The sequence below is a fragment of the Xyrauchen texanus genome, chromosome 1 (assembly GCF_025860055.1).
Source record: "Xyrauchen texanus isolate HMW12.3.18 chromosome 1, RBS_HiC_50CHRs, whole genome shotgun sequence".
Taxonomy (NCBI): domain Eukaryota; kingdom Metazoa; phylum Chordata; class Actinopteri; order Cypriniformes; family Catostomidae; genus Xyrauchen; species Xyrauchen texanus.
This window is the reverse complement of record NC_068276.1, coordinates 19,737,323-19,763,448: the sequence shown is the minus strand read 5'-3', so window position 1 is coordinate 19,763,448 and position 26,126 is coordinate 19,737,323. Positions and strand designations below refer to the sequence as shown.

Here is a 26,126-nt window from a genome sequence, read left to right as displayed (position 1 = left end):
GGTGTTCCTAATAATCTTTGTTCCTGGGTTTCGCACCAGTGTACAACTCTCTCTCTGCAAGGACAACAGGAAACAGGTCTTCAGGATACGGTAAGCTTTTAATTATCTTCTTCACACTATTTTACAGACACTACATATAAATGGCAAAACACTGGGTCTGCTTGTCGGTCACTCTCCCCTCCTCTGTGGCTGCTGGCATTTTAACCGCTCTCCTCACTCTACTGCAATTAGAGACAGGTGTTAGACATAATTTGGCCCAGGTGTGAGCGCCCTTACCGCTTCTCTCTCCCGGACGGGCGCTTGACCACGCCCCCGCTGCCACACGGGCAAATATGTCGAGTTATTCAGAAATTTTCTTCAGAGCCAATGGTTGTGTTGCAGTCAGCTGCGAGTCACACACCTGTTCCTGTTTCCTCTGACGCTGTGCCTGCTGTTTGATCCTACGGGGCATTACAGCGGTTTTCTCCATTCTCTGCACGGCAAAGCGCAAAGAAACTTAAAAGAGTGATTTCTCTAAAAGAGTTATTTTCTCTAAAAGAGCAAAACGCAGCAGGCATGAAACGTCCTTTTCAGGATGCGTCTTTGTAAAGATGCCCTTCCGCCCTCACGTAGTTCCTGGATGCGGTAGAGTGCTCTCTGCTTCGTCCACAGGCATTGTCTCGTGTGTCTGGATTGCGATCACACAGAGGCAGCGTTTGTGGATGGTTCATGTTCTCACTACGAGAGCATGACCATGGCAACTTTGCGGTAGTGGCTCGCTTTCAATAGAAAGCACGCCACTCCAGCCGCCCCCCACATTGCTCCTTCTTCCCACGGGATTGAAGACTGTGCAGCTGGCTATGGAGGCGATCTGGGGACGGCAGCGGGTGCAGCTCCACTGGGTACGCCCCCTCGGACCACCCGCCTCCCGGCATGCTCATTGACTCACAGCCAGCCTGCCTATCCTCTAGAGCTCGAGGTGGATGAGCTTGCCACTGCATCGGAGAGCGCGGCCTCTGACACTGAGGACTCCCATGGGCTGCCGCCTTCGGGCCCAGGCTGAGGCTGATGCGCAGATGTCCGATATGTTTGCTCGGTCCTACCCACAGCCATCGCGGTTGGATGACTGGTTCCTGGGGGCTCCGCGACTTAATCATCAGGTTCCTAAGAGGCACCCGGAGGTTAAATCCTTCCCGGCCAAGCCTGTTCCCCTCCTGGGATCTCTCAGTGGTCCTCCAGAGACCCCCCTTCGAGCCGCTAGAATCAGTTGGACTCAGGACCCTCTTTCTAAAGACTGCCCTGCTGATCACGCTCGCCTCCATCAAGAGGGTCGGGGACCTGCAAGCGTTCTCTGTTAGCGACACTTGCCTGGAGTTTGGTCCGGCAGACACAAATGTGATCCTAAGACCGCGACCGGGCTACGTGCCCAAGGTTCCTACCACGCCCTTCAGCTTTAGCTTTAGACGTTCTGAGCAGCTCTTTGTCTGCTTTGGTGGACAGCGGAAAGGGAATATTGTCTACAAACAGAGGCTTTCCCACTGGGTGGTGGACGCCATTTCATTGGCCTATCACACCCAGGCCATGCCCCCCCTTGCGGGTCCAAGCACACTCAACAAGGAGTGTTGCATCCTTGTGGGCACTGGCCAGGGGCACCTCCCTGGCAGACATATGTAGAGCAGCGGGTTGGGCAACACCTAATACCTTTGCGAGATTTTACAATCTCAGGGGTGAGTCAGTATCGTCCTGTGTTTTCTCAGGTCCCCTTGCGAGTGGACCCGCGTCTCCCTTAGGCAGTTCCAGCTGCCCTCCAGTCACCGTGCTGTAGCAACTCCCCCCTCCTTGAGGCTGGATCTACCACCGTGCCATTTTTTCCACATGTGACCTGAGTGGCCCATGTGACGTATTTCGCCACTTACCTCCCCGTTCCTGGGCAGGTGTGGTCTCCGCAGGGTCTTTTTCCAACTGGAAATTTGTTTTCCAACGAATACGTGTAAAGGCCCCAGCCGTTTTGCTCTATGAGGGAAACATAGAAAGAAAAGAGGCCCGGCTAGGCTCGGCAAGCGTCGCATTGTTCCCCTTCTTAGGGTAACCTAAAGGATTCCGACTACTTTTTATGGGGCATTGGAGAAGGGTACGTGCAGTCTGACACAATTGGTCGCCTTTGCACATAAGAAACACGCCCGCTCTTGTGTCAGCAGTACACGTACACTGCTCAGCGCATGGCGTGATTTGAATTGGACCCCTAGTGTCGCTTCTTCGACACAACGTCGAAGTGAGCTACAGACGGGGAACGTCTAGGTTATGGATGTAACCTCTGTTCCCTGATGGAGGGAACGAGACGTTGTGTCCTCCCGGCCACGTCGCTGAGCCAAGCCACTGTAGTGGCTGGACTATTTCCGGCTCCTCAGAAAATTCCTGAATGAACTCCACGTATTTGCCCGCTGTTTTACCTGTATGTCCAGGGGCGAGGTATGCATAGGAATGCCTTTTTTCATAGATCAGAGGCATATTCGGCGCTCAAGAGAGACCCCTAGTGTCGCTTCTTCGACACAACGTCTCGTTCCCTCCATCAGGGAATGGAGTTTACATCCGTAACCTAGACGTTACATTGCATGTTTTTTGTTTTTTGGATGATGTAGAAGAAATGGTTTGTTTAAGACAGAACTTTAACCATGACAGTTAATTTTTTTGGAAACTTGCTAAAATGTAAAAATAGTTCATAGCTCACACCTGGAACTGAATCAGCATCCCTCTGTGTTACCATCCCACCAATGCTATGGTATTACCACCCCTGAATTTTTCTCTCTACACCAAATTAACTTTCCCTTAAACACACAGACATGGTCTATGCCAACAGAATATTTATACATGCAGTGATTTTCATCAATGCAAAATAAAAATCAATCCAATTGCAAAGCTGTTTGTACCCTAAATTTTGCAATCCAATAATACATGTTGCTTACATGTTTAATACATGTATTCCAAACAAAACTTCTGTGCACACAATGAGTGTCAGTTGTCATGTTGAAGAAGCAGAGAAAACCATTGCGAGCTATGAGCATGACACCAAAGTTGGTAACTGGCATAGTTGCTTTGTTGACATCTAAAAATATATCAGAAAAGCTTTCTTCTTATGTTACTCCCTTTACTCGGCAAACAAAGTGAATTATAAGCATGATGAAGTGAATTATAATCTCAACATCCAGTCTGTTTTAACCTTTAATAAATCATATTGCCATTGCTTTGTATAAATTAGGCTCCTGCAATGAATATTTGTATAATTAGTCACAGAGAGTACCAATTTATACGTAATGGTGGTCAAAGCTGTTTTTTTTTTTTTTCTTACTTCACCATTTCAAAAGGGTACGTCACAAGAAGTATAGATAAATAAAGCCATAAATTTGCTGTGTAACTTAAAGTATCCATTTGTCAAAGTACACAAAATCTTAACTCCAAGAACTAGAGCACCATTGTGCACTTGAGCTGAATGTGTCATTTTCCTGATTTTCAACTTTCGCTTGTCATGCCATTTTTCATTTTATTCAGTAATACTGTTGATTTTCAGGAATGCAGGGCTAATGCTTCAAAAGCCATTTTATCTGAGTCTATCGGGATTGATAAGAGCGTATAAATGGGGTGATGTTTGGTAAACTGTTTGATCATTCAATGCTGGATTGGCAGACCATTATAACAGAGATGTTCCAGATATGAATCAGACCATGTTAATTATTTATTCTCTTTCTTTGCTGATTTGGCCTTTTTTGGACGAATTAGCATATGCTGCAGTGTGGTGCATAAAGAGCATTCTCACCGAGACCACTGCTAATGAGAGGGCACACCTCTATAATCTGACCTCAGTCAAAGAAAGATCGACAGAGAAAGACAGACAGAGAAAGAGAGAGGGAGAGCTGTGTGCAGCAGAGATATGTCAGCTTAGCTTGTGAACACTCCCAACCACCCGCCAACCCAGCCACACATTTTATGTAAATGGGGAAATTCCTTTAATATAAAGTGAATTATTATTATATATAATATATAACCTAAACCCCCCCATCTTAAATCCAGGCTGGGATTTCTAAATTGATTAAAATACAGGATTTGCCTGTTTTCATATTGACATGCTCTCTATACCTACACATACTCTACATGTCATACATTCTGAGTGAGGACTGGTCATTAAAAATATTTAAACCTAGCATATCAGTTGAATTCTCACCATCTTTGCTTTGCTTCTCTCCTCTCTCCCTGCGCACTCACTGTGTTTGTGATAGAGAGGGAGAGAGCAGTCACCAGAAGGTGAGTGTGTCTTTAAGACCAAGCCTATGCAATCTAGAGGGAGTCCAATAAAAACGATGCAGAATTTTAAATTGCCCCTTACAAGCACTGCCTTGGTCCTCTCTGCCATCGGCTCCACCCTGGCCCTTCGAGTCTCAATCATATATAAATGTTATAATGCCCACCTGCCCAAATCGTTTGAAAACCTTTTTATTAAAGTGTCAAATCAACTCTGATTAAATCAAATAAATTTGCTGGGAATAAATTATCCAAATACTTACAGTAGTGTGACAATAAAGTGATTTTATTTTATTTGATAAAGCAAAAGCATATGCGCCAGACCTCCCGCCATCACCCATGGAAAATCATCCTCCTTTCTTATTGTGACTGCTAATGGTTCCAGGGCAAGACAAAATAATAATGGGGAAAGAGGTCAACCCTGCCGGGAGGCACTATCCAGAGCAAAATAATCTGAAATTAATCAATTTATTTGTACCGCCACTACAGGGTGTCTATAAAGTAGGCTATAAAGTAGAAAATAGAAGTATTTACGAACTCATATGTTTCCAAAATTTAAAAAAGATAATCCCTTTCTACCATATCATATGCATTTTCGGTGTCAAGTGAGATGGCAGTGACCGGAGTCTGATCATTCGCCACTGACCACATGATATTGATGAAACGCCTAATGTTATCAGAAGAGCTGCAGCCCTGAATAAACCCCACCTGATCTATATGTATAAGAGAAGTAACAACTTTACTCAATTGGTTAGCCAGAATTTTTGACACAATTTTTACATCTAGCTGTATCAGGGAAATTGGACGGTAACGTTTACACTCACTTGGATCTGTGTCCATTTTAAGAATCAGACTGATCCAGGCTGATTTCCATTCTTTCATGTTTCCATATAAACTTCTATCAAAAGTGGAGCCAATTCTTTAGCACAAAATCTAAAAAGTTCAGCAGCAAAATCATCTGGCCCCAGAGCCTTGCCGGGAGGTAAAGCCTTAATGACCTTAGAATCAAGAGACGTTTTTTGCTCAGTCATCAATTTAGGCAGTTCTAATGGTTCCACGAATTTTCTAATATCTTCATCAGTAGATGAAAACATGGAATTATAAAGATCAAGATAGAATTCTTTAAAAACATTATTAATATTAAATATTTCACCACCAGCAGATTTCACTGAGGAAATGGTAGAAAAAGACTTTATATATATATATATATATATATATATATATATATATATAAAGTTTTATATATCTGGCCAAAAGTTTTCCTGCTTTGTCCCCCGACTCAAAGTATGACTGTCTTGCCCTGAATAACCAAAACTCCACCTTCTGCGACAAAATAGTATTATATCTGTATTTCAATCGGGTCAATTCTCTGAGGCCATCAGACGACATTCAGCGCTTCAGCTCTGCCTCGGCACATTTAATATTTCCTTCTAACTCCACAAGTTCTTGTGCTTTGGAATTTTTGATGAATGAAGCATACTGTATGGTCAGAACCCTAAGAACCGCCTTAAGTGCCTCCCAAGCCACGCCCACAGAGGATACTGAGGACCAGTTGGTCTCCATATAAATATTGATTTCAGCCTTTAACATTTGTTGAAAATCAGGATTTTGCAAAAGGGATACATTAAAGTGCCAACTATATGATTTCTTTTTCTCTGTGTATGGCAAAAACTCTAAACCTAAAATGGGTTCAAAAGTTTCCAAATATCTGTAAGACCAAGATTTCTATACATCCTGTGGTGTCACAGTTGCTCTAGGGGGCTTGCACACTTTTGCTTCTCTATGATCAAGGATTAAATAGTCGATCAATAGATTAATGTCTCCTCCCAATATTATATCATGAGGGGTGTCAATGGTTTGCAACATCCCTTCAAGATCTAGAAAAAGCCCTGATCATCAGCATTAGGTGTGTAAATATTAGCCAAAATCAGACTTTGCCACTGAATTTCAGCTAAAACCATAATGGCTCTTCCCAATTTATCATTAATCTGTTTGAGAAATTTGAATTGTAGATGTTTATTTATCAGTATAATAACTCCTCTGCTCTTACTTGAGCCAGCACTAAAGAAAACATGTCCACCCCATATCTTCCCAAATTTTCCAGCTTTCTGTGAGCAAAGAGGAGTTTCTTGAAGAAACACAATACCATATTTCTTACATTTCAGAAAATAAATAACCTTCCTTCTTTTTATGGGGTGCCCCAACCCATTCATATTTAATGTGGAGAGAGAAAATACACTCATATTAACATTGGACATTTTGATTTAATATAAAGAATAAATTGAGTCAAAACAAAATTATAAAGTCCACATTTCAACATTAGTGCAACAATAAAACCAGAACTTACCCAGAACAAAACAAACAGAAAAAAAAACATGCGCATTCACCCTGCGCACGACAGTGCCAACCGGCGTCGATCCCTCTAAACTCAAAGAGTCCATGGTACACCTACATGAATCCCCATGACAACTTTGCCGTCAAGCCCGAGGCGTCTACACACATTTTTTGAGGCAAAATTACATAACAGAAGAAAATCAAACTCCAAACTACAAACTCCAAACTACAAAGAGCAAATATTTAGCAGGCAATTTGTGAGCATAAAATTTCACCGGATTATAACACAAAAATAATTAAAAACCAGCAAAGTGCGCAGAGCTCGTCGCTCACACGTCTGCACCTCGCATGGCATCACGTGACTCTGTTTTACTCTTTAACCTTTAAAACCTTAAAAAAAAGCACCGTGAATTTAGAATTTTGAGTTATTTAACTTTCACACTGTCTCGTGCATCAACCACACAGCTGTTTTTCGAAGGTTCCCCTGTCAAATCCAGTACAGAGAACACACACTTACAACACACACACCTCATTCTCTACGAATCAGACAGCATCTCACTGTTAAATTACTTTTATGCAAGATTTATGGATGGAAACACTTACAAAAAACTTTTATCAACTGACATAACATCTTGGGAAGGTTCTTGAGATGCCTGCAGTAAAATTTTGAAAAACAAAAAACCTTTTGGGATTTGAATGTTTTGTTTTGTTTATTACTTCTCAGATTAAAAAGACATTAATGTTCATCCATTTTGCCATGCTAAAAATTGTGTCTCATGAGGGGAAGATGTAATTTATGAGAAGAGTGCTGAGTATTGCAGAAGAGTATATACTGTACATAAGGACTTAAATTATGAACTTAACACTTTGGAAACTGTTGTGGATACCAACTTATTGAGTGAATCTCAAGAAAGCTGTTCAGAAAAAAAGAATAGCATACAATTTGGATAAAAAAAATTAAGCCCATTTTTGCATTTTGACATTATTTGAAAGACCACCATTCCCCCCTATTACTGTAATGCACAAAAACAACAAAACAAAAAAAAATAAAATAAATAAAATAAAACTCTTATTACTGTCAAGTGAAAAAAAGCAATTTTATTTTATTTGAATTGTAAAGCATTTCTACATCATTATGGTAGTATTATTAACATATGAAATGGTATAATATGGTAGTTTATTATAAAAATAAATAGTCCTAATCTATAAATAATTCTCAATTCACTTCAAATAATATATCAACAGTATAATGTATATACTACATTATAGTATACTAAGTGCATTCAATACATGTTAATACTGGACAGAACTCTAAAGCTCCATACAACTCCAGGGGTTAAATCTATGTCTTTAGAAGCGATCCAATTGGTTTTGGGTGAGAACGGACCTACTAATTTTTCACTGTGTATCTTGCCATTGCAGTGATCTAGGCACGATCATGATTATACTTCGCGTAATCAACTTTGTGTAATCAAGCTTGAAATCATGATCATGCTAATGCCAATATTTATAGTAAAAAAGGAGTTATAACATGGTTTGTTCTCACCCAAAACCGAATAGATCGCTTTAGAAGACCTGGACTAAAACCACTGGAGTCGTATGGTTACTTTTATGCTGCCTTTATGTGCTTTCTGTGACTTCAAAGTTTTGGTCACTATTCACTTACAGTACATTGTATGGACCTAAATAGCTGATATATTCTTCTAAATATCTTAGGAGAATGTTTCTTACATCTGAGAAGGCATGTGTATGAGTAAATAATGAGAGATTTTTCATTTTTGAAAAACCGTTCCTTTAATACATGCGTATCCTCAAAGACACCCAACAATCTACAAACACACAAATGTACTTACAGAAGGAGCTGCTTTCGTCCTTTGTGCCATCCAGGGTGCCGTCGGGTAACATCTGCAGGTAGAATCCATGTCGACAGTACAGACGTGTGACGATACCTTTCAACTGAGGCTCTGAGGGAGAAAAAGTGAGTGCATCTCATTACATATGCAGTCTCTATGTATGCTGAGAAGTTAACATGTATGTACTGTACATGTCTAAATGCATCATGAAGTATGTACAGTATATGCCAGTGTACAGCAGCATATGTACAAGATGTAACACCAGGGCAGTTGGATAAAAAAATTACTGAAACCCAAACAAATTCACTTACCAACACAAACCAGCTAAACCTATTTAATGACACAACTTAACTTAAAAGACTTGCACAATGTCAGCCGTAACAAACAAAAATACAATCATCCTGTGTTTGCAAAGCACATTAGGGAGATGAGAAGTTGTTTCTGTCGGAAAATGGACTGCGATGTTGTAATGATGGGAACAGAATATAATTTATGCTGTCCTCTTGTGTGTGTGTGTGTGGGGGGGGGCAGGTTTAAGTGGTTTACGAGGACTTTTTTAAAGTTACAAACTGGTAATTACAAGGGTATTATGCTATAAATGTGGTTTATGAGGACATTTCTTGTGTCACCAAAATTCAAATAACTACAAAACATACTAAACTATGTTTTATTGAAAATGAATTAATTAAAATGCAGAAAGTTTTTTTGTGACAGTTAGGTTTAGGGGTAGGGCTGAAGTTAGGGGATAGAATCTATAGTGTGTACAGTATAAAAATCATTATGTCTATGGAGTGTGTGTGTGTGTGTGTGTGTGTGTGTGTGTGTGTGTGTGTGTGTGTGGTCTAACAATGCTTTCAGACAAACTTCAACTAAAAATAACCCACAGGTTTTGTGAGGTGGATCTTAAGTGCAAACACAGGAAGCACATGAAATATTAAGGAATCCCATAAAAAGCACAGTTGACAAGTGAAGTGTCTATTGTACTGGTAGATGTGTCAGCATTTTGAGAAAGCCTACAGAATCCTTGAATAGGAGTGAGAACAAAGGGCTACTTTCCTAGACCTACAAATTGTATACAGTATATATGAATCTCTTATATGTTTTCTTCATGCCGTTATCTTTTGTGCTCTTTTTCACACAGTCGTGCTTTTTGTGAGTGTCCCTTTCTCTCTACATCACTTTATGTAAAACACTGCAGAAATTTCTCTCTCTCTGCCTGGATTTGCTGTCATCCATTGATCAGTTCTGAAGGTGAGGCCCTGAGGGGCCAAACTACAGTTTTAACATTCAGCGACATGGCACACTGTCTGGCTGCCACCACCACAGTCCACAGACAAATCACTTCTCTCATAAGCAGGTAGGAAGTGTGTGTGCTTGAGTATGAAAGGCTCCACAAAGCATACACTAGCAAAGAGCAGGCAAACAGATAATAAAGCTCATATTCCGCTGTGAAACAGCACGTTCTCCTCCGACTGGGTTGATTTGAGTCATGTAGTAAAATCCCCACAGATCCATCTCTGTCAGCCTCTTTAGTACTGCTGCCACGACACGCTTTGAAAGCCACCCACAGAACACCAGCGAAACACAAGCTCTTTCTGTCTTCTGTCTGCGGGGACCGGGAGTGTGAAGGGCACTCCTGATGGGTGATATTGATGTTAATTTGAGAGTGTGCACTCTGGGATGCCAGCCTGCCAAGAGCCCAGCCTTCAGCAAAAGTTCCACAGACAAACTGGCCCACAGGGGACATCACCTGGTTAGAGATCTCCTTTCTCCCCATCTCTTTGTCTAGCTCTCACTTTATGTTTTTCACTTTCTTTCTATCTCTCCTATAAGCCCCTTCAGGGTGAGTTATGTGGTTTTGCATCTCTGTGAATAATGCCATACATCAACCAATCAGCTGGAAATGGAGTTGTTACTTTCCCAAAGGAGAGAGAAAAGTGAACAAGTGCTACAGAGGGAGAACAAGAGAGCAGTGGGCAGAAGTTATGACATGGTTATTTTATTGTGAGACAATAAAAGGCTAAATAAAAGAGGAAGACTCTCATACTTCACACAAACCATCAATAAAGCCTTCAGGCTCTACAGATCTTAACAAAAGTCTGGCTGCAACACTGCCATAAATCATTCTGGGAAAGATTGAGAGAGAGAGACACAGAGAGAGAGAGAGAGAGAGAGAGAGAGAGAGAGAGAGAGAGAGACTGACAATTGACTTTTAGGGATGCTCCGATCAGGATTTTTACAGCCGATCACCGATCTTCTTGTCACCTGATTGGATTGGATCTCTGTCATAACTGGCTATATGTAAGCTTTCAGCACACTATTACTATTAATTACATTTTCTTCTCCCCAGTAAAATCACTCTGCCTAGTTTTTTTTATATATGTACAAAACTTAAAAAAAAAAAATATATAGGCTTACAAAATATTCTATATATAAAGATAACATTTAAAAAAATAATGCTTAGTGTCAAACCTAAGACAAACTGATAACCCATAGGTGCAATTTGACATTTTGGGTTATTGATTTATTGTCATTATTTAATATAAGAGATGAAAGGAAAGCAGAGAAAGAGCACATGTTTCTGGACTCTATGGTTGCTACTATTGTTAATGCCGTTTAATCAGGAGATAATAAATAAAGATGTTTTAATTACACCACATGTTGTAATTTGCATTATTACTGAGATAGATGCCCGGACAGAGATGAAGAAGCTGCCGCCATGACCTATATTAAGGACCGTTTCACAGGTCACGCTGTTTTCTTTTTGCCTTGTCGTGTGCGAAATACATATTAACAGTACAGTACACAAAGTTTTCATATTCGCCATACCTCTCCCACTGATTCATTCTTATATAGCCATCTTTGCTTGCCCAAATAAAGAGTTTAATAAAATATGACTCTCCTTTTGTCACGAACCCCGCTCCCTCGCTCCGCCCCCTCGAGCTTCCACGCTCGTTCCGCCCCCTCGAGCTCGCACGCTCTTTTTGCTCGCTCGAGCCCTCACGCCCACTTTGCTCCTACTCGCTCACATGCTCGTAGGCAATCTCCCTTCCTCGAGTTTCTCACGCGTTTCCAATCCCGCAGAACATTATGACCACCTGCACTCGCGTCATCTGCACTCCTGCACATTAGTTTCACCTGCACTCGTCTCATCACCTGTCATGGTTTACACCTGCACTCGCCCCTATATATATCACTACCCTTTCGTCTCACGGTGGTTGGTTATTGTATTTAGTTTCCGTGTCTTTGCCCCCGCTAGTCTCGTCTAGTTTTGACCTCCTCTCGTTCACCTCTTAGCTTGCCAGCTCCCTTGTTCCCCTGTCTTTTGCTCCCACTTGTTATTCTTATTCTGATTACCCGGCTTTGACCCCCTACGCTCTCGTTGACCACTCTCTCCTGGATTTGCCCCTTTACCCTATCTTGATTCCCCGGCTTCGATTTAACGCTCACCCTGACCATTCTTCACTGGATTTGCCCTGTTTTTGTACTGTTGCCTGCTTTGTTGGAATAAAGCAGTTTTCTCCGACTATTGTGACTGTCTCGTCTTGTGTTTGTGTGTGCGGGTTACAAAATAACCAACCTCACCGAAGACAGTCACAATGCGTCAGCTGAGGATTCAGCGCAGCTCACTAGAGCGGAGGAACATGTCACATTCAGCCGAGGAGCTACAGTGTGGAAACTTGACCAAGAGCTCATGGCCCAGGGGCAGCAGGTATGTTCTATGTCTGAAATTTTTCACCCTGTTTCACCTGTGTCTGCCCCTGAGCCCGTTGATGCTTTCCACGCATCCGCTGGCGCCGTATGCTCTCCATCCCCGGAGAGGTTTTATGGCTCATCGGACGCTGAACCAAGGGTTTTCCGTGCAAGGCAGTGGTTATGTAACTCATAACCCCGTCCTTGACATTATGGAGCCAGCGGCCCGACTCTTGGGTTTGCGCCAGGGGAGCCAACCCTTGGAGGCTTATATTATGGATTTTTGTGCCCTGGCATACCAGGTGAATTTTGATGAGGTTGCTCTGAAAGACATTTTTCAATTTGGACTGAATGAGCCAGCCTCATCATTCATGCCTGGTGGTCGCTGCTCTCTCAACCTGGCTCAGTTTATTGACCTCGCCCTACTGTACGCTGGTTCCTCGTTTACTGTGGGGGAGGCAGAAACTGAACCAGCGTTCCATACCACGGCCCCCGTCTTGAAGCCTACCACGGCCCCCGTCTTGAAGCCTACCACGGCCCCCGTCTTGAAGCCTTACACGGCCCTAGTCCCGAAGCCTGACATGGCCCTAGCCCCGAAGCCTTACACGGCCCTAGCCCCGAAGCCTGTCACGGCCCCAGTCCCGAAGCCTGTCACGGCCCTAGTCCCGAAGCCTGTCATGGCCCTAGTCCCGAAGCCTGACACGGCCCCAGTCCCGAGGCCTGTCACGGCCCCAGTCCCGAAGCCTGTCACGGCCCCAGTCTCGAAGCCTGGCACGGCCAGCGAGTCAACGGCCATGCCTGCCACGGCCAGAGAGTCAGCGCCCATGCCTGCCACGGCCAACGAGCCAGCGCCCATGCCCGCCACGGCCAACGAGCCAGCGCCCATGCCCACCACGGCCAACGAGCCAGAGCCCATACCCGCAACGGTCGGCGAGCCAGCGCCTGTAGCCTCGACCGTCCCCATGGCCCCGTCCCCTGTTGGCCGAGGACGCAAGAGAAGGAAGAGGGCCCCTTCTCCCCAGTCTCGTCTTGTGCTCAAGACCGCAGAGGTTCCCTCAGAGTCTTCCACGGCTCTGCCGGGTTCTGCTCCGCCCTCAGAGTCTTTCACGGCTCTGCCGGCCTCTGCTCGCCCCTCAGAGCCCTCGCGGCCTCCGCCTCTCGAGTCTCCCAAGGCTCCTCCTCCCAAGCCTCCCAGGGCTACTCTCAAGCCTCCCAGGGCTCTTCCTCTCGAGCCTCCTAAGGCTCCTCCACTCGAGCCTCCCAGAGCTCTACCTCCCAAGCCCCCCAGGGATCTGCCTTTCAAGTCTCTCGAGCCTCCCAGAGCGCCGCCTCTCAGGGCTTCTCCTCCCGAGTCTTTCAAGGCTCCTCCTCCCAAGCCTCCCAGGGCTCCTCTTCTCGAGCCTTCCAAGGCTCCTCCTCCCAAGCCTCCCAGGGCTCCTCTCAAGCCTCCCAGGGCTCTTCCTCTCGAGCCTCCTAAGGCTCCTCCTCTCGAGCCTCCCAGAGCTCTATCTCCCAAGCCCCCCAGGGTTCTGCTCCGCCCCCAGAGTCTTCCACGGCTCTGCCGGGTTCTGCTCCGCCCCCAGAGTCTTCCACGGCTCTGCCGGGTTCTGCTCCGCCCCCAGAGTCTTCCACGGCTCTGCCGGGTTCTGCTCCGCCCCCAGAGTCTTCCACGGCTCTGCCGGGTTCTGCTCCACCCCCAGAGTCTTCCACGGCTCTGCCAGCCTCTGCTCGCCCCTCAGAGCCCTCGCAGCTTCCGCCTCTCGAGTCTCCCAAGGCTCCTCCTCCCAAGCCTCCCAGGGCTCCTCTCAAGCCTCCCAAAGCTCTACCTCCCAAGCCCCCCAGGGTTCTGCCTTTCAAGTCTCTTGAGCCTCCCAGAGTGCCGCCTCTCAGGGCTTCTCCTCCCGAGTCTTTCAAGGCTCCTCCTCCCAAGCCTCCCAGGGCTCCTCTTCTCGAGCCTTCCAAGGCTCCTCCTCCCAAGCCTCCCAGGGCTCCTCCTCTCGAGCCTCTCAGGGCTTCCCCTCTCGAGTCTCTCAGGACTCCTCCTCCCCTCAAGCCTCTCAGGGCTTCTCCTCTCGAGTCTTTCAGGGCTGCACCCCCTTCCAAGCCTCTCAGGGCTTCGTCTCTCGAGTCTTCCAGGGCTCCTCCTCCTCCCGAGCCTCTCGGGGCTCCGTCTCTTGAGTCTTTCATGGCTCCCCCCCTCGAGCCTCTCGAGCCTTCCAGGGCCCCACCTCTAGAGCCTCTCGAGTCTTCCACGACCTTTTTCCCCGAGCCTCTCACGGCTCTACTCCCAGAGACTCCAGAGCTTCCTAGGGCTCCGCCTCTCGAGCCTCCTACGGCTCCACCTCCCAAGCCTCCCACGGCTCCACCTCCCGAGCCCCTCACGGCTCTGCTCCCAAAGACTCCAGAGCTTTCTATGGCTCCACCTCTCAGGCCTCCTACGGCTCTACCCCCCGAGACTACAGAGCCTGCCAGGTCGTCGCCTCGGGGACCTCCCACGGCGCCACCTCCTGAGCCTTCCAGGCCTTCCCCCCTAAAGCCTCCTTCAGCTCCACCTCCAGAGCCTTTCAGGCCTTCGCCCCAAAGCCTCCTTCAGCTCCACCTCCAGAGCCTTCCAGAACCCCACCTCCAGAGCCGCCTACAGTGCCGCCTCTGACGGCACCGCCTTTCACGTCTCAGCCCGGACTTCCTGAACCTCTCCCTGTCCTGTGGCCTCTTCCCTGGCCTCCGGACCCTATTCCTGTCCGGTGGTCACCTTCCAGACCCCCGGACCCAGTCCCTGTCCTACAGTCGCCTTCCAGACCCCCTGACCCTGTCTCTGCCCTACGGCTGCCCCCTAGATCTCCCGACCACCTGCCTGTCTGCTATGTTCCCCCAGACCTTGCCTTGATACTGCCCATTGACCCCATGGACTGTCTCATTTCCCTCTGTGCCCCTTGGACTGCCCTCAAATTTGTTTGTGTGTTTTGTGGGTTGTCTGTTCAGGGTTTTTTGTTTGTTGGGTTCATCCAGCACCACTTCCTCGCAACCGAGCGTGGCCGTCAGGAGCCGTCCGTTTTAGAGGGGGGAGTAATGTCACAAACCCCGCTCCCTCGCTCCGCCCCCTCGAGCTTCCACGCTCGTTCCGCCCCCTCGAGCTCCCACGCTCTTTCCGCCCCCTCGAGCTCGCACGCTCTTTTTGCTCGCTCGAGCCCTCACGCCCACTTTGCTTCTACTCGCTCACATGCTCATAGGCAATCTCCCTTCCTCGAGTTTCTCACGCGTTTCCAATCCCTCAGAACATTATGACCACCTGCACTCGCGTCATCTGCACTCCTGCACATTAGTTTCACCTGCACTCATCTCATCACCTGTCATGGTTTACACCTGCACTCGCCCCTATATATATCACTACCCTTTCATCTCACGGTGGTTGGTTATTGTATTTAGTTTCCCGTGTCTTTGCCCCCCGCTAGTCTCATCTAGTTTTGACCTCCTCTCGTTCACCTCTTAGATTGCCAGCTCCCCTTGATCCCCTGTCTTTTGCTCCCACTTGTTATTCTTATTCTGATTACCCCGGCTTTGACCCCCTACGCTCTCGTTGACCACTCTCTCCTGGATTTGCCCCTTTACCCTATCTTGATTCCCCGGCTTCGATTTAACGCTCACCCTGACCATTCTTTACAGGATTTGCCCTGTTTTTGTACTGTTGCCTGCTTTGTTGGAATAAAGCAGTTTTCTCCGACATTGTGACTGTCTCGTCTTGTGTTTGTGTGTGCGGGTTACACCTTTCTACTTCTGCTATACTTGGGCCCATAAATAAACCTTGCAGGTGTAAAAACTTACCCCAGGGTTTGACACCACTCTTCTATTTTATAAAATATTGGCTGTAATCTCACACAATTAAAAAATAAGTGAAAGTGAAAGTGGTTGCCCTTTTTAGATTGCAATCTAAAATGGGCAACAAAACAATTATTTTTGGTCATCTGCCAGGTCACAACCAGACCAGGTGTCTGTGTCGGGGTGGTCTGTTGGATGTGCTCGCCGGCGGTAGTGGAGTGGCTCCCAGACCTAGAGATTTTCGTATATCGGCAATCATTTTATTGACTGGTCTAAAATTTAATAAAGCTGAGATGATCTTATTATTATTATTATTATTATTATTATTATTATTATTATAATCACTACTACTACTATTATTATTGTTATTATTATTAGTACTAGTATTTTGAATTTAAATTAACCTATTCCTTAAATTTATCACAGTACCTGTAGACAGTACTATATCTATACATCTATAATTGTGTTTGTTTGTTTTTGTTTTTTATGTGTGTATATATATATATATATATATATATATATATATATATATATATATATATATATTATATATATGTGTGTGTGTGTGTGTGTGTGTGTGTGTGTGTGTGTGTGTCATTGGTCTCTTGCTTGTATAAGCTCCTATGTCTTGTTAATTTGTCTTGTTCAAGAATAAATAAATAAATAAGTGAAAGACTGTTTCTTGTACTCCACTAAAAGGACAACCCTCCCCGACCTGTGGATCAAGGTGTGCCCTGTGTCTGTTTGTGGCTATTATACTATGCACAATCCTCCACTGCAGGTCTCCAGTTCTTTTCTCAATAGGAGGTTTGTACAAGGTCCTCCAGCAGCCTTAAGGGGAAGCGCTTGACCCAAAGATCTCCTGCCATTTAGATTCTCTCACACTCTGAAGATGATGTGACACCTTTACACACAATACATAAATAGCTTTCTTTTCAGCATTTCTAAAATACCCCCGCTTATGTGTATTAAAAGAAAGCAAACCATTCTCCATTTCTTGTGAATTTCAAATATCAGGTGAGAAATTCAACTCTGGGAAGACAGAAGTCTATTCCTCTCCAACAGGTGTCTCTAAAGACAGTCTATAGTGTGGTGGAAAAAACTCATAAATTTGAGTCAACCGTCTCTCTGCCACCCAGACTGATCTTATGCCCAGTTTTGAAGCCAAGTTCTCAGCAGAAATCCATCCTTCCTCAGAAACAAAAGGTCCAATTTTGGTAATATTTCTAATCTAAATCCAGTATAGAATTTAAAAAAACAGCAGTTCTTCTCTCAGCCATAGTCCTTTCACACCATTTGGCTTCCGAGAGAAACTGAAAAATGTGCATGATTTTAACATTGATCTAGAGAAAAATGTCAGTCTTGTCAGGTCTAGTTTTTCGGTATCCATAAGAAACAAGTGGCAGTCAAATCCCATGTTGCCCGCTCTCTTCAGGAGGACACAGGCTACCCCAGCCCATCTTACATCCTTCCCATATAGGGGTTTCTGAACCACCTGGACTCTAAAAGCTCTGACTTTGGATCTAATGTCGATTAGCCCCTGTCCTCCTTGTTGTATTGACAGATAGAGCAATGGTGTCTTCAACCAGTGCTGACTTGACCAGCAGAAGTCCACCAGGTGCAGTTGAATTCTTCTTACTAGGTCCTCCGGAGGCTCTAGAACCATCATTTTGTGCCACAGAGATGGTGCAACCAGGTATTTACAGACCAAGATTCTCCCCCTGTAGAACAGCTGAGATAGCAACCATTTCCAGTGAGACAACAGAGCACACACTTTTTCCACTAGACCCTCCCAATAATTTTTTCTATATTCATCGGTCCCTAAAGATACCCCTAGATATTTAAAACCCGCTCTCCCCCACTGCAAACCACCAGGTAGTGATGGACTAATAAAATCTTGACCATACCACAGAGCATTTTTCAAACATTGAACATCACTAAGACTTCTAATTAAAACCGTGACATCATCTGCATATGCAGAGAGCTTGATAAGGCACTTCAAATCCAATGTATTGAGCTGTAAACCTGTTAGCTGTCCTCTCAATCTACACAGCAAAGTCTCAATGGCTATACTGTAAATTTGACCTGAAATAGGACAACCTTGCCTAATGCCTTTGTTGACTTTTACAGGAATACTGAGGCCACCAGCTATTTTAATCATACATGTGGCCCCAGCATACAACAGTTTTATTTTGGAAATAAAATTGTTCCGGTCGGTGGCTAAAATGTATCGAACTTGATACCCAGCCCTATATAAGAGGCTAAATTAAAAATATCTCATACCAAATGTAAATGATCTATTATGGATACATTTTTTATATGACTGATCTTTATGTATAATTGTATCCAATACTCCATTTACCCTATTGGCCAAACATTTAGAAAACAATTTGTAATCAGAGCCTAAAATTCAAGAGAGTTAAGTCACCTTTTTTTGGGAGTAGCGTTAAAACTGCCCGCTGACAACTCAAAGGAAGAATTCCTTCATTGATGCATTTTTGGAGTACCTCAAAATAATCACGTCCAATACCATTCCAAAAACTTGTATAAAATTTGGGAGGTAATCCAAAATCCAGGAGTACGTCCAGAGGAGAGTCCCATAACAACAGCAGTAACCTCTTCAAAAGTGAGTTCAGTCTCTAAAGATTGCTTGTGTTCGACTGTTAACACAGGAAGATCTTGTAGCAATTGATTTCTACACTGTTCATCTGAGCTGTCAGCAGCATATAAACTACAATAAAATCCACAGCAAGTTTGCACATCACTACCGGGTCTGAAGTGTTATGTCCATTGTTATCTTTTAAAATGAACATCTGTTCTTCTTGTCCTGCTTTTCGCTCCAAGTTAAACAAATAAGAAGAAGGTCCATCCATGTCTCTTATTGTTAAAAAAACAACTTCTTACAAGAGCTCCTTTAACTTTTTCATTTAAAAAAGAGCTCAGCTGATTTTTTTTTCAGTCCACAGTTCTTGTAGATTCATAACAACATTATCATTCATGTTCTTTTCAATGTCCATGATCTCTTTTTCCAACCTCTCTAATGTCTTTTTCAAAACTAAAGAGAATTGAGATGTATATTGTTGACAGACACCTCTTATGTGCACTTTACCAACTTCTCACCAATGAATAATACTTTCATAAAGGCACTTTCTAAAATTCTCACAAAAATGTTTGTCTTCCAAAAGTTTAACATTAAAATGCCAGTAATAACGAATCGGTTACCTAATGTAACCTCGGTTCTCTCTAGATGAGGGAACGAGTATTGCGTAAGCTAGCTTACGCTACGGGAAAGATTAACCTTTTCTGAGATATTGAAGCCAAAAAATTATCCTTAATTTTGTATCATTTGTCAACGCAGTGCAGCAACTGCAGACCTTGAGCGGGCTAGCTAGCGAGCTCATTGGTTGCTCTGCGGCAACTGCTGCAGCCTATAGACTAACTTGGGCGAACTCGCGTCCAATGAGAGGCGTCCGCGCGCTTACTGCATCAAAGCCCGCCAAAATGGGCGTGGCTAGAGTGCATATAAGCGTAGTTCGTAGGCTGGAACCCTGGTTTTCATTGAATGAAGCGAAAGTCGCTCATGGCGCGAGCACGGCCGGCTACGCAATACTCGTTCCCTCATCTAGAGAGAACCGAGGTTACGTTAAGTAACCGATTCGTTCTCTTACGAGAGGTTCTCTCGTATTGCGTAAGCTAGCTTATGCTACGGGAACCCATTGTCAACGCCGTGCGCGCCAAGCATCCACTGCATGAGCCCCGGGGGTGGGGGGACCCGGGGGAGCCCTTGTTAGTGGGGAAATAATATTTGGCCGGCAAGAGTGCGGGCCAGTGTGTGTGTAATACATAAGCACATAGTGGGAAGGGAACGACAGAGCGGCGGTGCCGGTCTGTGTGGAATGAGTCCCATCAGTGCAGCTCACCAGGGGAGCTGTAGCGTATTAAACTGCTAGTAGTTTTGCCTGCAGGGCGGGCACTTCCAGATTGTAAAATCTGACAAAGGTGGAGGGGGAAGCTAGAGCCCGCTGCCACACATATGTCGTGAATGGAAATCCCGCTGGACCATGCCCACGATGAGGCCATGCCTCTAGTGGAGTGAGCCCTAATGCCCAACGGGCATGGGTAGGTCTTTTGACGCGTATGCGGCAGCAATAGCGTCCACTATCCATCTAGACAGTGTCTGTTTCGAGGCGGCGAGACCTTTGGTGCGCCCTCCGAACGAAACGAAAAGCTGCTCAGAGCGTCTGAAAGAGGCGGAGCGCGCAGTATACAATCTCAGTGCTCTGACTGGGCAAAGGAGATTGGCGTCGCGTTCGCTATCGGATGCTGGCAGCGCCGATAGGGAAATGACCTGTGCTCTGAAAAGAGTACCGATCACCTTGGGAACATAGCCGTGTCTAGGCTTTAAAATGACCTTGGAGACACTTGGTCCAAACTCAAGACATGCAGCGCTGACAGACAGCGCTTGAAGGTCTCCCACACGTTTGACTGATGACAGGGCAGTCAGAAAAACGGTTTTGAGTGAAAGGTATTTCAAATCCACGGATTGAAGCGGTTCGAAAGGGGGGGCTTTCATAGTTTCGAGAACTATAGAAAGATCCCAGATAGGAACCGATGGGGGTGCGGGGGGTTCATCCTTCTAGCTCCCTAGAGGAAGCGGATGACCAGCTCATTTTTTCCCAGTGACTGGCCGTGCAGGGGTTCAGCGAACGCCGCGACGGCCGCCACATACACTTTGAGCGTGGATGGGGATCTGCCCTTATCCAGCAGCTCTTGTAAAAACACGAGCAGCGAAGACACCCCACATGTTCGTGGGTCCAGGTCTCTGTCGGTGCACCATTTTGAAAACACAGACCATTTTGACGCATAGAGTCTTCTCGTGGAAGAGGCTCTAGCGTGTATGATGGTGTTTATTACCCCTTCTGGCAGAGCGACGGGTAGTCGTTGATCACCCACGCGTGCAGCGCCCAGCGCTCTGGGTGGGGATGCCAGATTGTGCCGCGAGCTTGAGAGAGAAGATCTGCTCTCACTGGGATGGGCCACGGCGCTGTCAGTGACAGCTGCGTAAGCTCCGGGAACCATGTCTGATTCTCTCAAAGCGGGGCTATGAGGAGCACCGAGTGACGCGTTTCCCTGATCCTCTGCATTACCTGTGGCAATAGCGAGACGGGAGGGAAGGCGTAAAGCGGGCGGTTGGGCCAGTCCTGGGCCAGCGTGTCCTCGCTTTTTGAGAAAAATATTGGGCAGTGAGAGTTCTCTTCTGACGCAAGAGGTCTATCTCTGCTCTGCCGAATATGCGCCATAACTTCTGGACTGTTTGAGCGTGCAGGGACCATTCCCCTGGAGAAATATTGTCTCTGGACAGTCTGTCTGGGCTGTTGTTCAGGTGGCCTGGCACGTGCGTCGCCCTCAGCGAGCGCAGGTGGCACTGGGACCAACTCAGTATGCGTTTCGTCAGATGGAAGAGGTTCCTGGATCTGACACCGCCCTGACGGTTTAGGTAGGATACCACAGATCTGTTGTCCGAACGGACCAGGACGTGGTGACCCTGAATGACCGGGAGAAAGCGCACAAGCGCGTACTCGACCGCTAACATTTCCAGACAATTTATGTGAAGGAGCTTTTCCTGAACTGACCATAGGCCAAAAACCGGAAAGCCCTCGCAGACCGCGCCCCAACCCGTGTTGGACGCCGCCTGTCGAGATGACTTTTCGGCGAGATACAGCTCCCATCGTCACTCCCCGCTGATACCATTCGGCCACTGTCCAGGGCTGCAGAGCTGAAATACAGGTCTGAGTCACCTTGATCGGCTGGCGGCCTGTGGCCCAAGCCTGGCGAGACGCTGGGTGTTTAGCCAATGCTGAAGCGGGCGCATGCACAGTAATCCCAGCTGAAGTACTGCTGCGGCTGAGGCCATGTAACCTAGCACTCTCTGAAATTTTTTCAGAGGCGTGAGGCTGTTCATCTGAAAGGACGGGGCTAGTCGCTGAACACGGCGCGCGCGCTGTGTAGATAAGTGAGCCGTCATTGTCACGGAGTCTAGTTCTATTCCAAGGAAGGAAATTGCCTGACTGGGCTGTAGTGAGCTCTTGGTCCAATTGACTGCAAGACCCAAACTGTTCAGATGGCTGAGGAGAACTGTTCTGTGAGACAGAAGCTCCGTATATGACTGTGCCATAATCAGCCAGTTGTCCAAATAGTTCAGAATTCGCAAGCCCTGACTCCGTAGGGGTGCGAGCGCCGCATCCATGCACTTCGTGAAAGTACGGGGTGCTAAAGACAGGCCGAACGGAAGGACGGTGTATTGATAAACCTGGCCGTCGAAGGCGACTCTCAAGAATGGCCTGTGATGGGGATTTATCTGAATCTGAAAGTAGGCATCTTTCAGATCGAGAGAGATAAACCAGTCCCCCTGGCGCGTATGCGCGAGGAGTTTCCTGATTGTATGCATTTTGAACGGTCTTTTTGCAAGCACCTTGTTCAAACCCCTGAGATCTAATATTGGTCTGAGGCTGCCGTCTTTCTTGGGAACAATAAAATAACGGCTGTAAAACCCCGACTCGCTCAGCGAAGGCGGCACTTTCTCTATGGCCCTTTTGCACAGAAGGTTTGCTATTTCTGAACGAAGCATGCAGGTTGCTTCTGTGTTCACAATAGTTTCGAGCCGCGCTCTGAAGTTATCCCTGGGATAGCTTCCCACGCTTTGAAGCGTAACGCTAGAGGGTGAATGGCCAAATCGCCCTGATTGCCGCACACAGCGCGCTGAACAGAATGTGTGAGCGCGCTTACTGTGCTTATGCATGACTGCTCGCAGACAGCAGGGACAGGCTGTTCTGTGAGTGACTTCCGATTGAGGTGAATGGGGAAAGAGTCACATCTGTTAAGTGATGCTGCGAGCATAGTCACGGGCACGGGACTTACATACAGAGAAGTGTTTGCTGGCCGTGTGACAGAGCGGGCAGAGAATGGGCGCACGCGACGTATTGCGTGAGCCGCTTATTGACTCTAACACTCGAGCGGGTTGTGTCCGCTTTATGTGAGTGGGCTCTGATCGGGACACGGGAAGTGTAATGCTTGTGTGTAGAGGTGAACACTGGATTGTGGGCACATTTTCTACACATAAGGCTGGTCGTGTGACAGAGCTGCCAGAGAAGGAGCGCGCGACGGATTCGTGGGCACGCTTATTGACTCTAACACTCGAGCGGGCTGTGTCCGCTTTATGTGAGTGGGCTCTGATAGGAACACGGGAAGTGTAATGCTTGTGTGTAGGGGTGAACACTGGATTGTGGGCACATTTTCTACACATAAGGCATGTTTGCTCTTTACAAGATTTCTTTGGGTCGCCGTGAAAATGGCGTTTGAGTGCAGGCAAGCGGGCAGTATCACCGGCTTGTTGGCTGCTGAATCCACCACTGTAGTAGCCTGAGAGAGGGGACTGACAGGGGCTGAAGCTTTGACGGTGGTCCGGCCGCGGCGGGACTGAGCCGTCGTTTTTTCAACAAGGCTAGGAGGACTTCGGTTACTCAGGTTTCAGCGCAACCTTAGACCGAGGCCCGCGGGGGGCGGCGGTCTGCGGCGGCTGTATGAGCGCGATCGAGGGCGGCCGCCCTGTCGACGCTGAGAAGTCTGACTTTGTTGAGCTGGGCGCTGTGAAGAGGCTCATGCAGGAGGCTGGTCACCTGGGCGGCCTGCAGAGGAGCTAGCGCGACATGGCAGGAAGAGGTTCATGGCTTGGGTGGCTTTCTGGACTTCTGAAAAACAGGTCAACAATGCCACTCACCGCGGAGCCGAAGAGACCGGTCGGAGAGAGCGGTGCGTTGAGGAACGTGGAGCGCTCTGCTTCTCCCATGTCGGCTAGCGTTAGCCACAGATGTCTCTCGGTCACAGTCAGCGAGGCCATGCACTTCCCTAGAGCTTGGGCTGCAGCTTTGGTGGCGCGAAGGGCGAGGTCCGTCGCGCTTCTTAGATCTGTAACAGCCTCTGGGTGCCTGCCTTTCTCATCCCACTCCCGAAGAAGGTCCGCTTGGAGGATCTGTAAGACGGCCATGGAGTGCAGAGCAGATGCGGCTTGGCCGGCGGCGGAATAGGCGCGGCCAACATAGGCAGAAGTCGCTCTGCAGGCCTTAGACGGGAGCACTGGCTTAGACTGCCATCTCGCGGAGGGCGGGCAAAGGTGTGCTGCTACCGAATCCTCGACCAGGGGGATGGAGGAGTAGCCCTTGAGTGTGGAGTTCCGGCAGGAAGGGAGCGGCCCGGGCCGCGGGTGTTGTGCGGCGACGGCTCTGAAGAAAGCAGCCGTCGAGTCTGTTGGGAGCCTGCTCAGGGGGCGGTGACCACTCGAGCCCGAGGCGGTCGACGGCCTGTGTGAGGAGGCGTGTTAGTTCCCCTTCGACTCCGGCGCGGGTCCTACTGGATTCCAGGGCCGAGGAGGAGGCGTGGGAGCCTGACCACTCCTCGCTGTCCGAAGCCATGATGGAACAGACCTTATCCTCCGCCTCGTCCTCCGAGATGGCAGCAGTGCGGCCGCTGGTCGGCAACTGCATGTCCCGGGGGGCGGGGAGGGTGAGAGCGATGCTCGAGGGAGAGGCTCCGGCGAGGCAGTCGCTTCTATCACCGGTTCTGGCAGCCTTTGGGAGCGGCGCTTTTTCCTGCGCGGCGGAACGGAAGGCGGCGCGGCGACTTCGGTTCTGAGCGCTTCGAGTCGAGCCCGCAGGGTCGGCATCGGAAGCTCCTCGCAGAGGTCGCATCCGCCTTCAGCGAGGGCGAGCTCTGCATGCCCCAGTCCCAGGCAGAGAGCGCAGATGATGTGGCGGTCTCCGGCGCTGAGAGGGGCGCGGCATGAAGCGCAAGCGCAAAAAGACGCTCGTTACTCTTTTGTGAAGTTCGTTAAGAACTAGCTTGCTCTAAAAAAGGATACGTCGCCGGATGGCGTAGCTCGCAGGATGGCTGAAGGTGGCGGAGACGGCCGGCTTCTTCGAGCGCTGTCCAAGCTTGCTAGATGCCCCTCGAACGGCGACGCGGCTTCCAGTTCAGAGATGCGAAGAGCTTCGCTGAAGAGATGAAAATCAGGGTTCCAGCCTACGAACTACGCTTATATGCACTCTAGCCACGGCCATTTTGGCGGGCTTTGATGCAGTAAGCGCGCGGATGCCTCTCATTGGACGCGAGTTCACCCAAGTTAGTCTATAGGCTGCAGCAGTTGCCGCAGAACAACCAATGAGCTCGCTAGCTAGCCCGCTCAAGGTCTGCAGTTGCTGCACTGCGTTGACAAATGATACAAAATTAAGGATAATTTTTTGGCTTCAATATCTCAGAAAAGATTAATCTTTCCCGTAGCGTAAGCTAGCTTACGCAATACGAGAGAACCTCTCGTAAGAGAACTCGTATGCTTTCTTTCAGTCAGAGTATACTCAATTGTGATAAGTTTATGATCAGAAAGAGCTGTTGGGATGATAGCTGTATTAACAATCGTATTTCTTATGTTCTGTGAAATATAAAACCTGTCCAAATGTGCTCCCGAAACGCTGCCATTCCTAACTTTCATCCATGTATCCTACCGTGTTGATAAATTATGCTCTCTCCACATATCTGAGAAATTAAGATTTTTTTATTATATTAGCTAAACAAATAGCTGACTGTGCATGAGGTACTTTTCCATTCCTATCTTGTATAAAGAGTACAGTTCCAATCTCCTCCTAATACAATAACATCACCATCCTGCTGTTGTTTTAAAATGTGCTCTAGTTTAGTAAAAAAGATGTACTCTGTCTGCTCCTCTATTAGCAGGGTTGTAAAGTAACGAATTACAAATACTCACATTACTGTAATTAATTACTTTCTCCCAAGAATTGTACTTTTTTAAGTAGTTTAAACATTTTACACTTTTACGAGTTAATTTTAAGTGCTGTAACTGTATTTTTACTGTGCTATTTTCCCACCATTCCCTACTTCCCTGTCCTGAATTTATTTTTATATATCAAAGTCATTTTCTACGAGAGTCTTGTGACTCCCATCAAATCAAGCACAATTTACACCTGAACATCACGGCCGCACCTAAAAGGGATTTTCACTGTGAAAAAGGCCAATTGCTTGACTGTTTCATGTGAGTTTAACTTGCTCAAGCCAGATATCAGCATTAATCCTGCCACTAATTTGAAGAAA

General features: G+C 46.9%; 1 protein-coding gene across 1 annotated transcript in view; it reads right to left on the bottom strand.

Annotated features, from left to right (window-relative positions):
* LOC127645132 (fibroblast growth factor 11-like) overlaps positions 1–26,126 on the bottom strand; it is a 145,284-nt gene that overhangs the window by 25,967 nt on the left and 93,191 nt on the right. Inside the window, exon 2 of the mRNA XM_052128654.1 lies at positions 8,460–8,570. Coding sequence (XP_051984614.1) covers positions 8,460–8,570 — 111 coding nt within the window. The remainder of the gene's footprint in view (positions 1–8,459; positions 8,571–26,126) is intronic.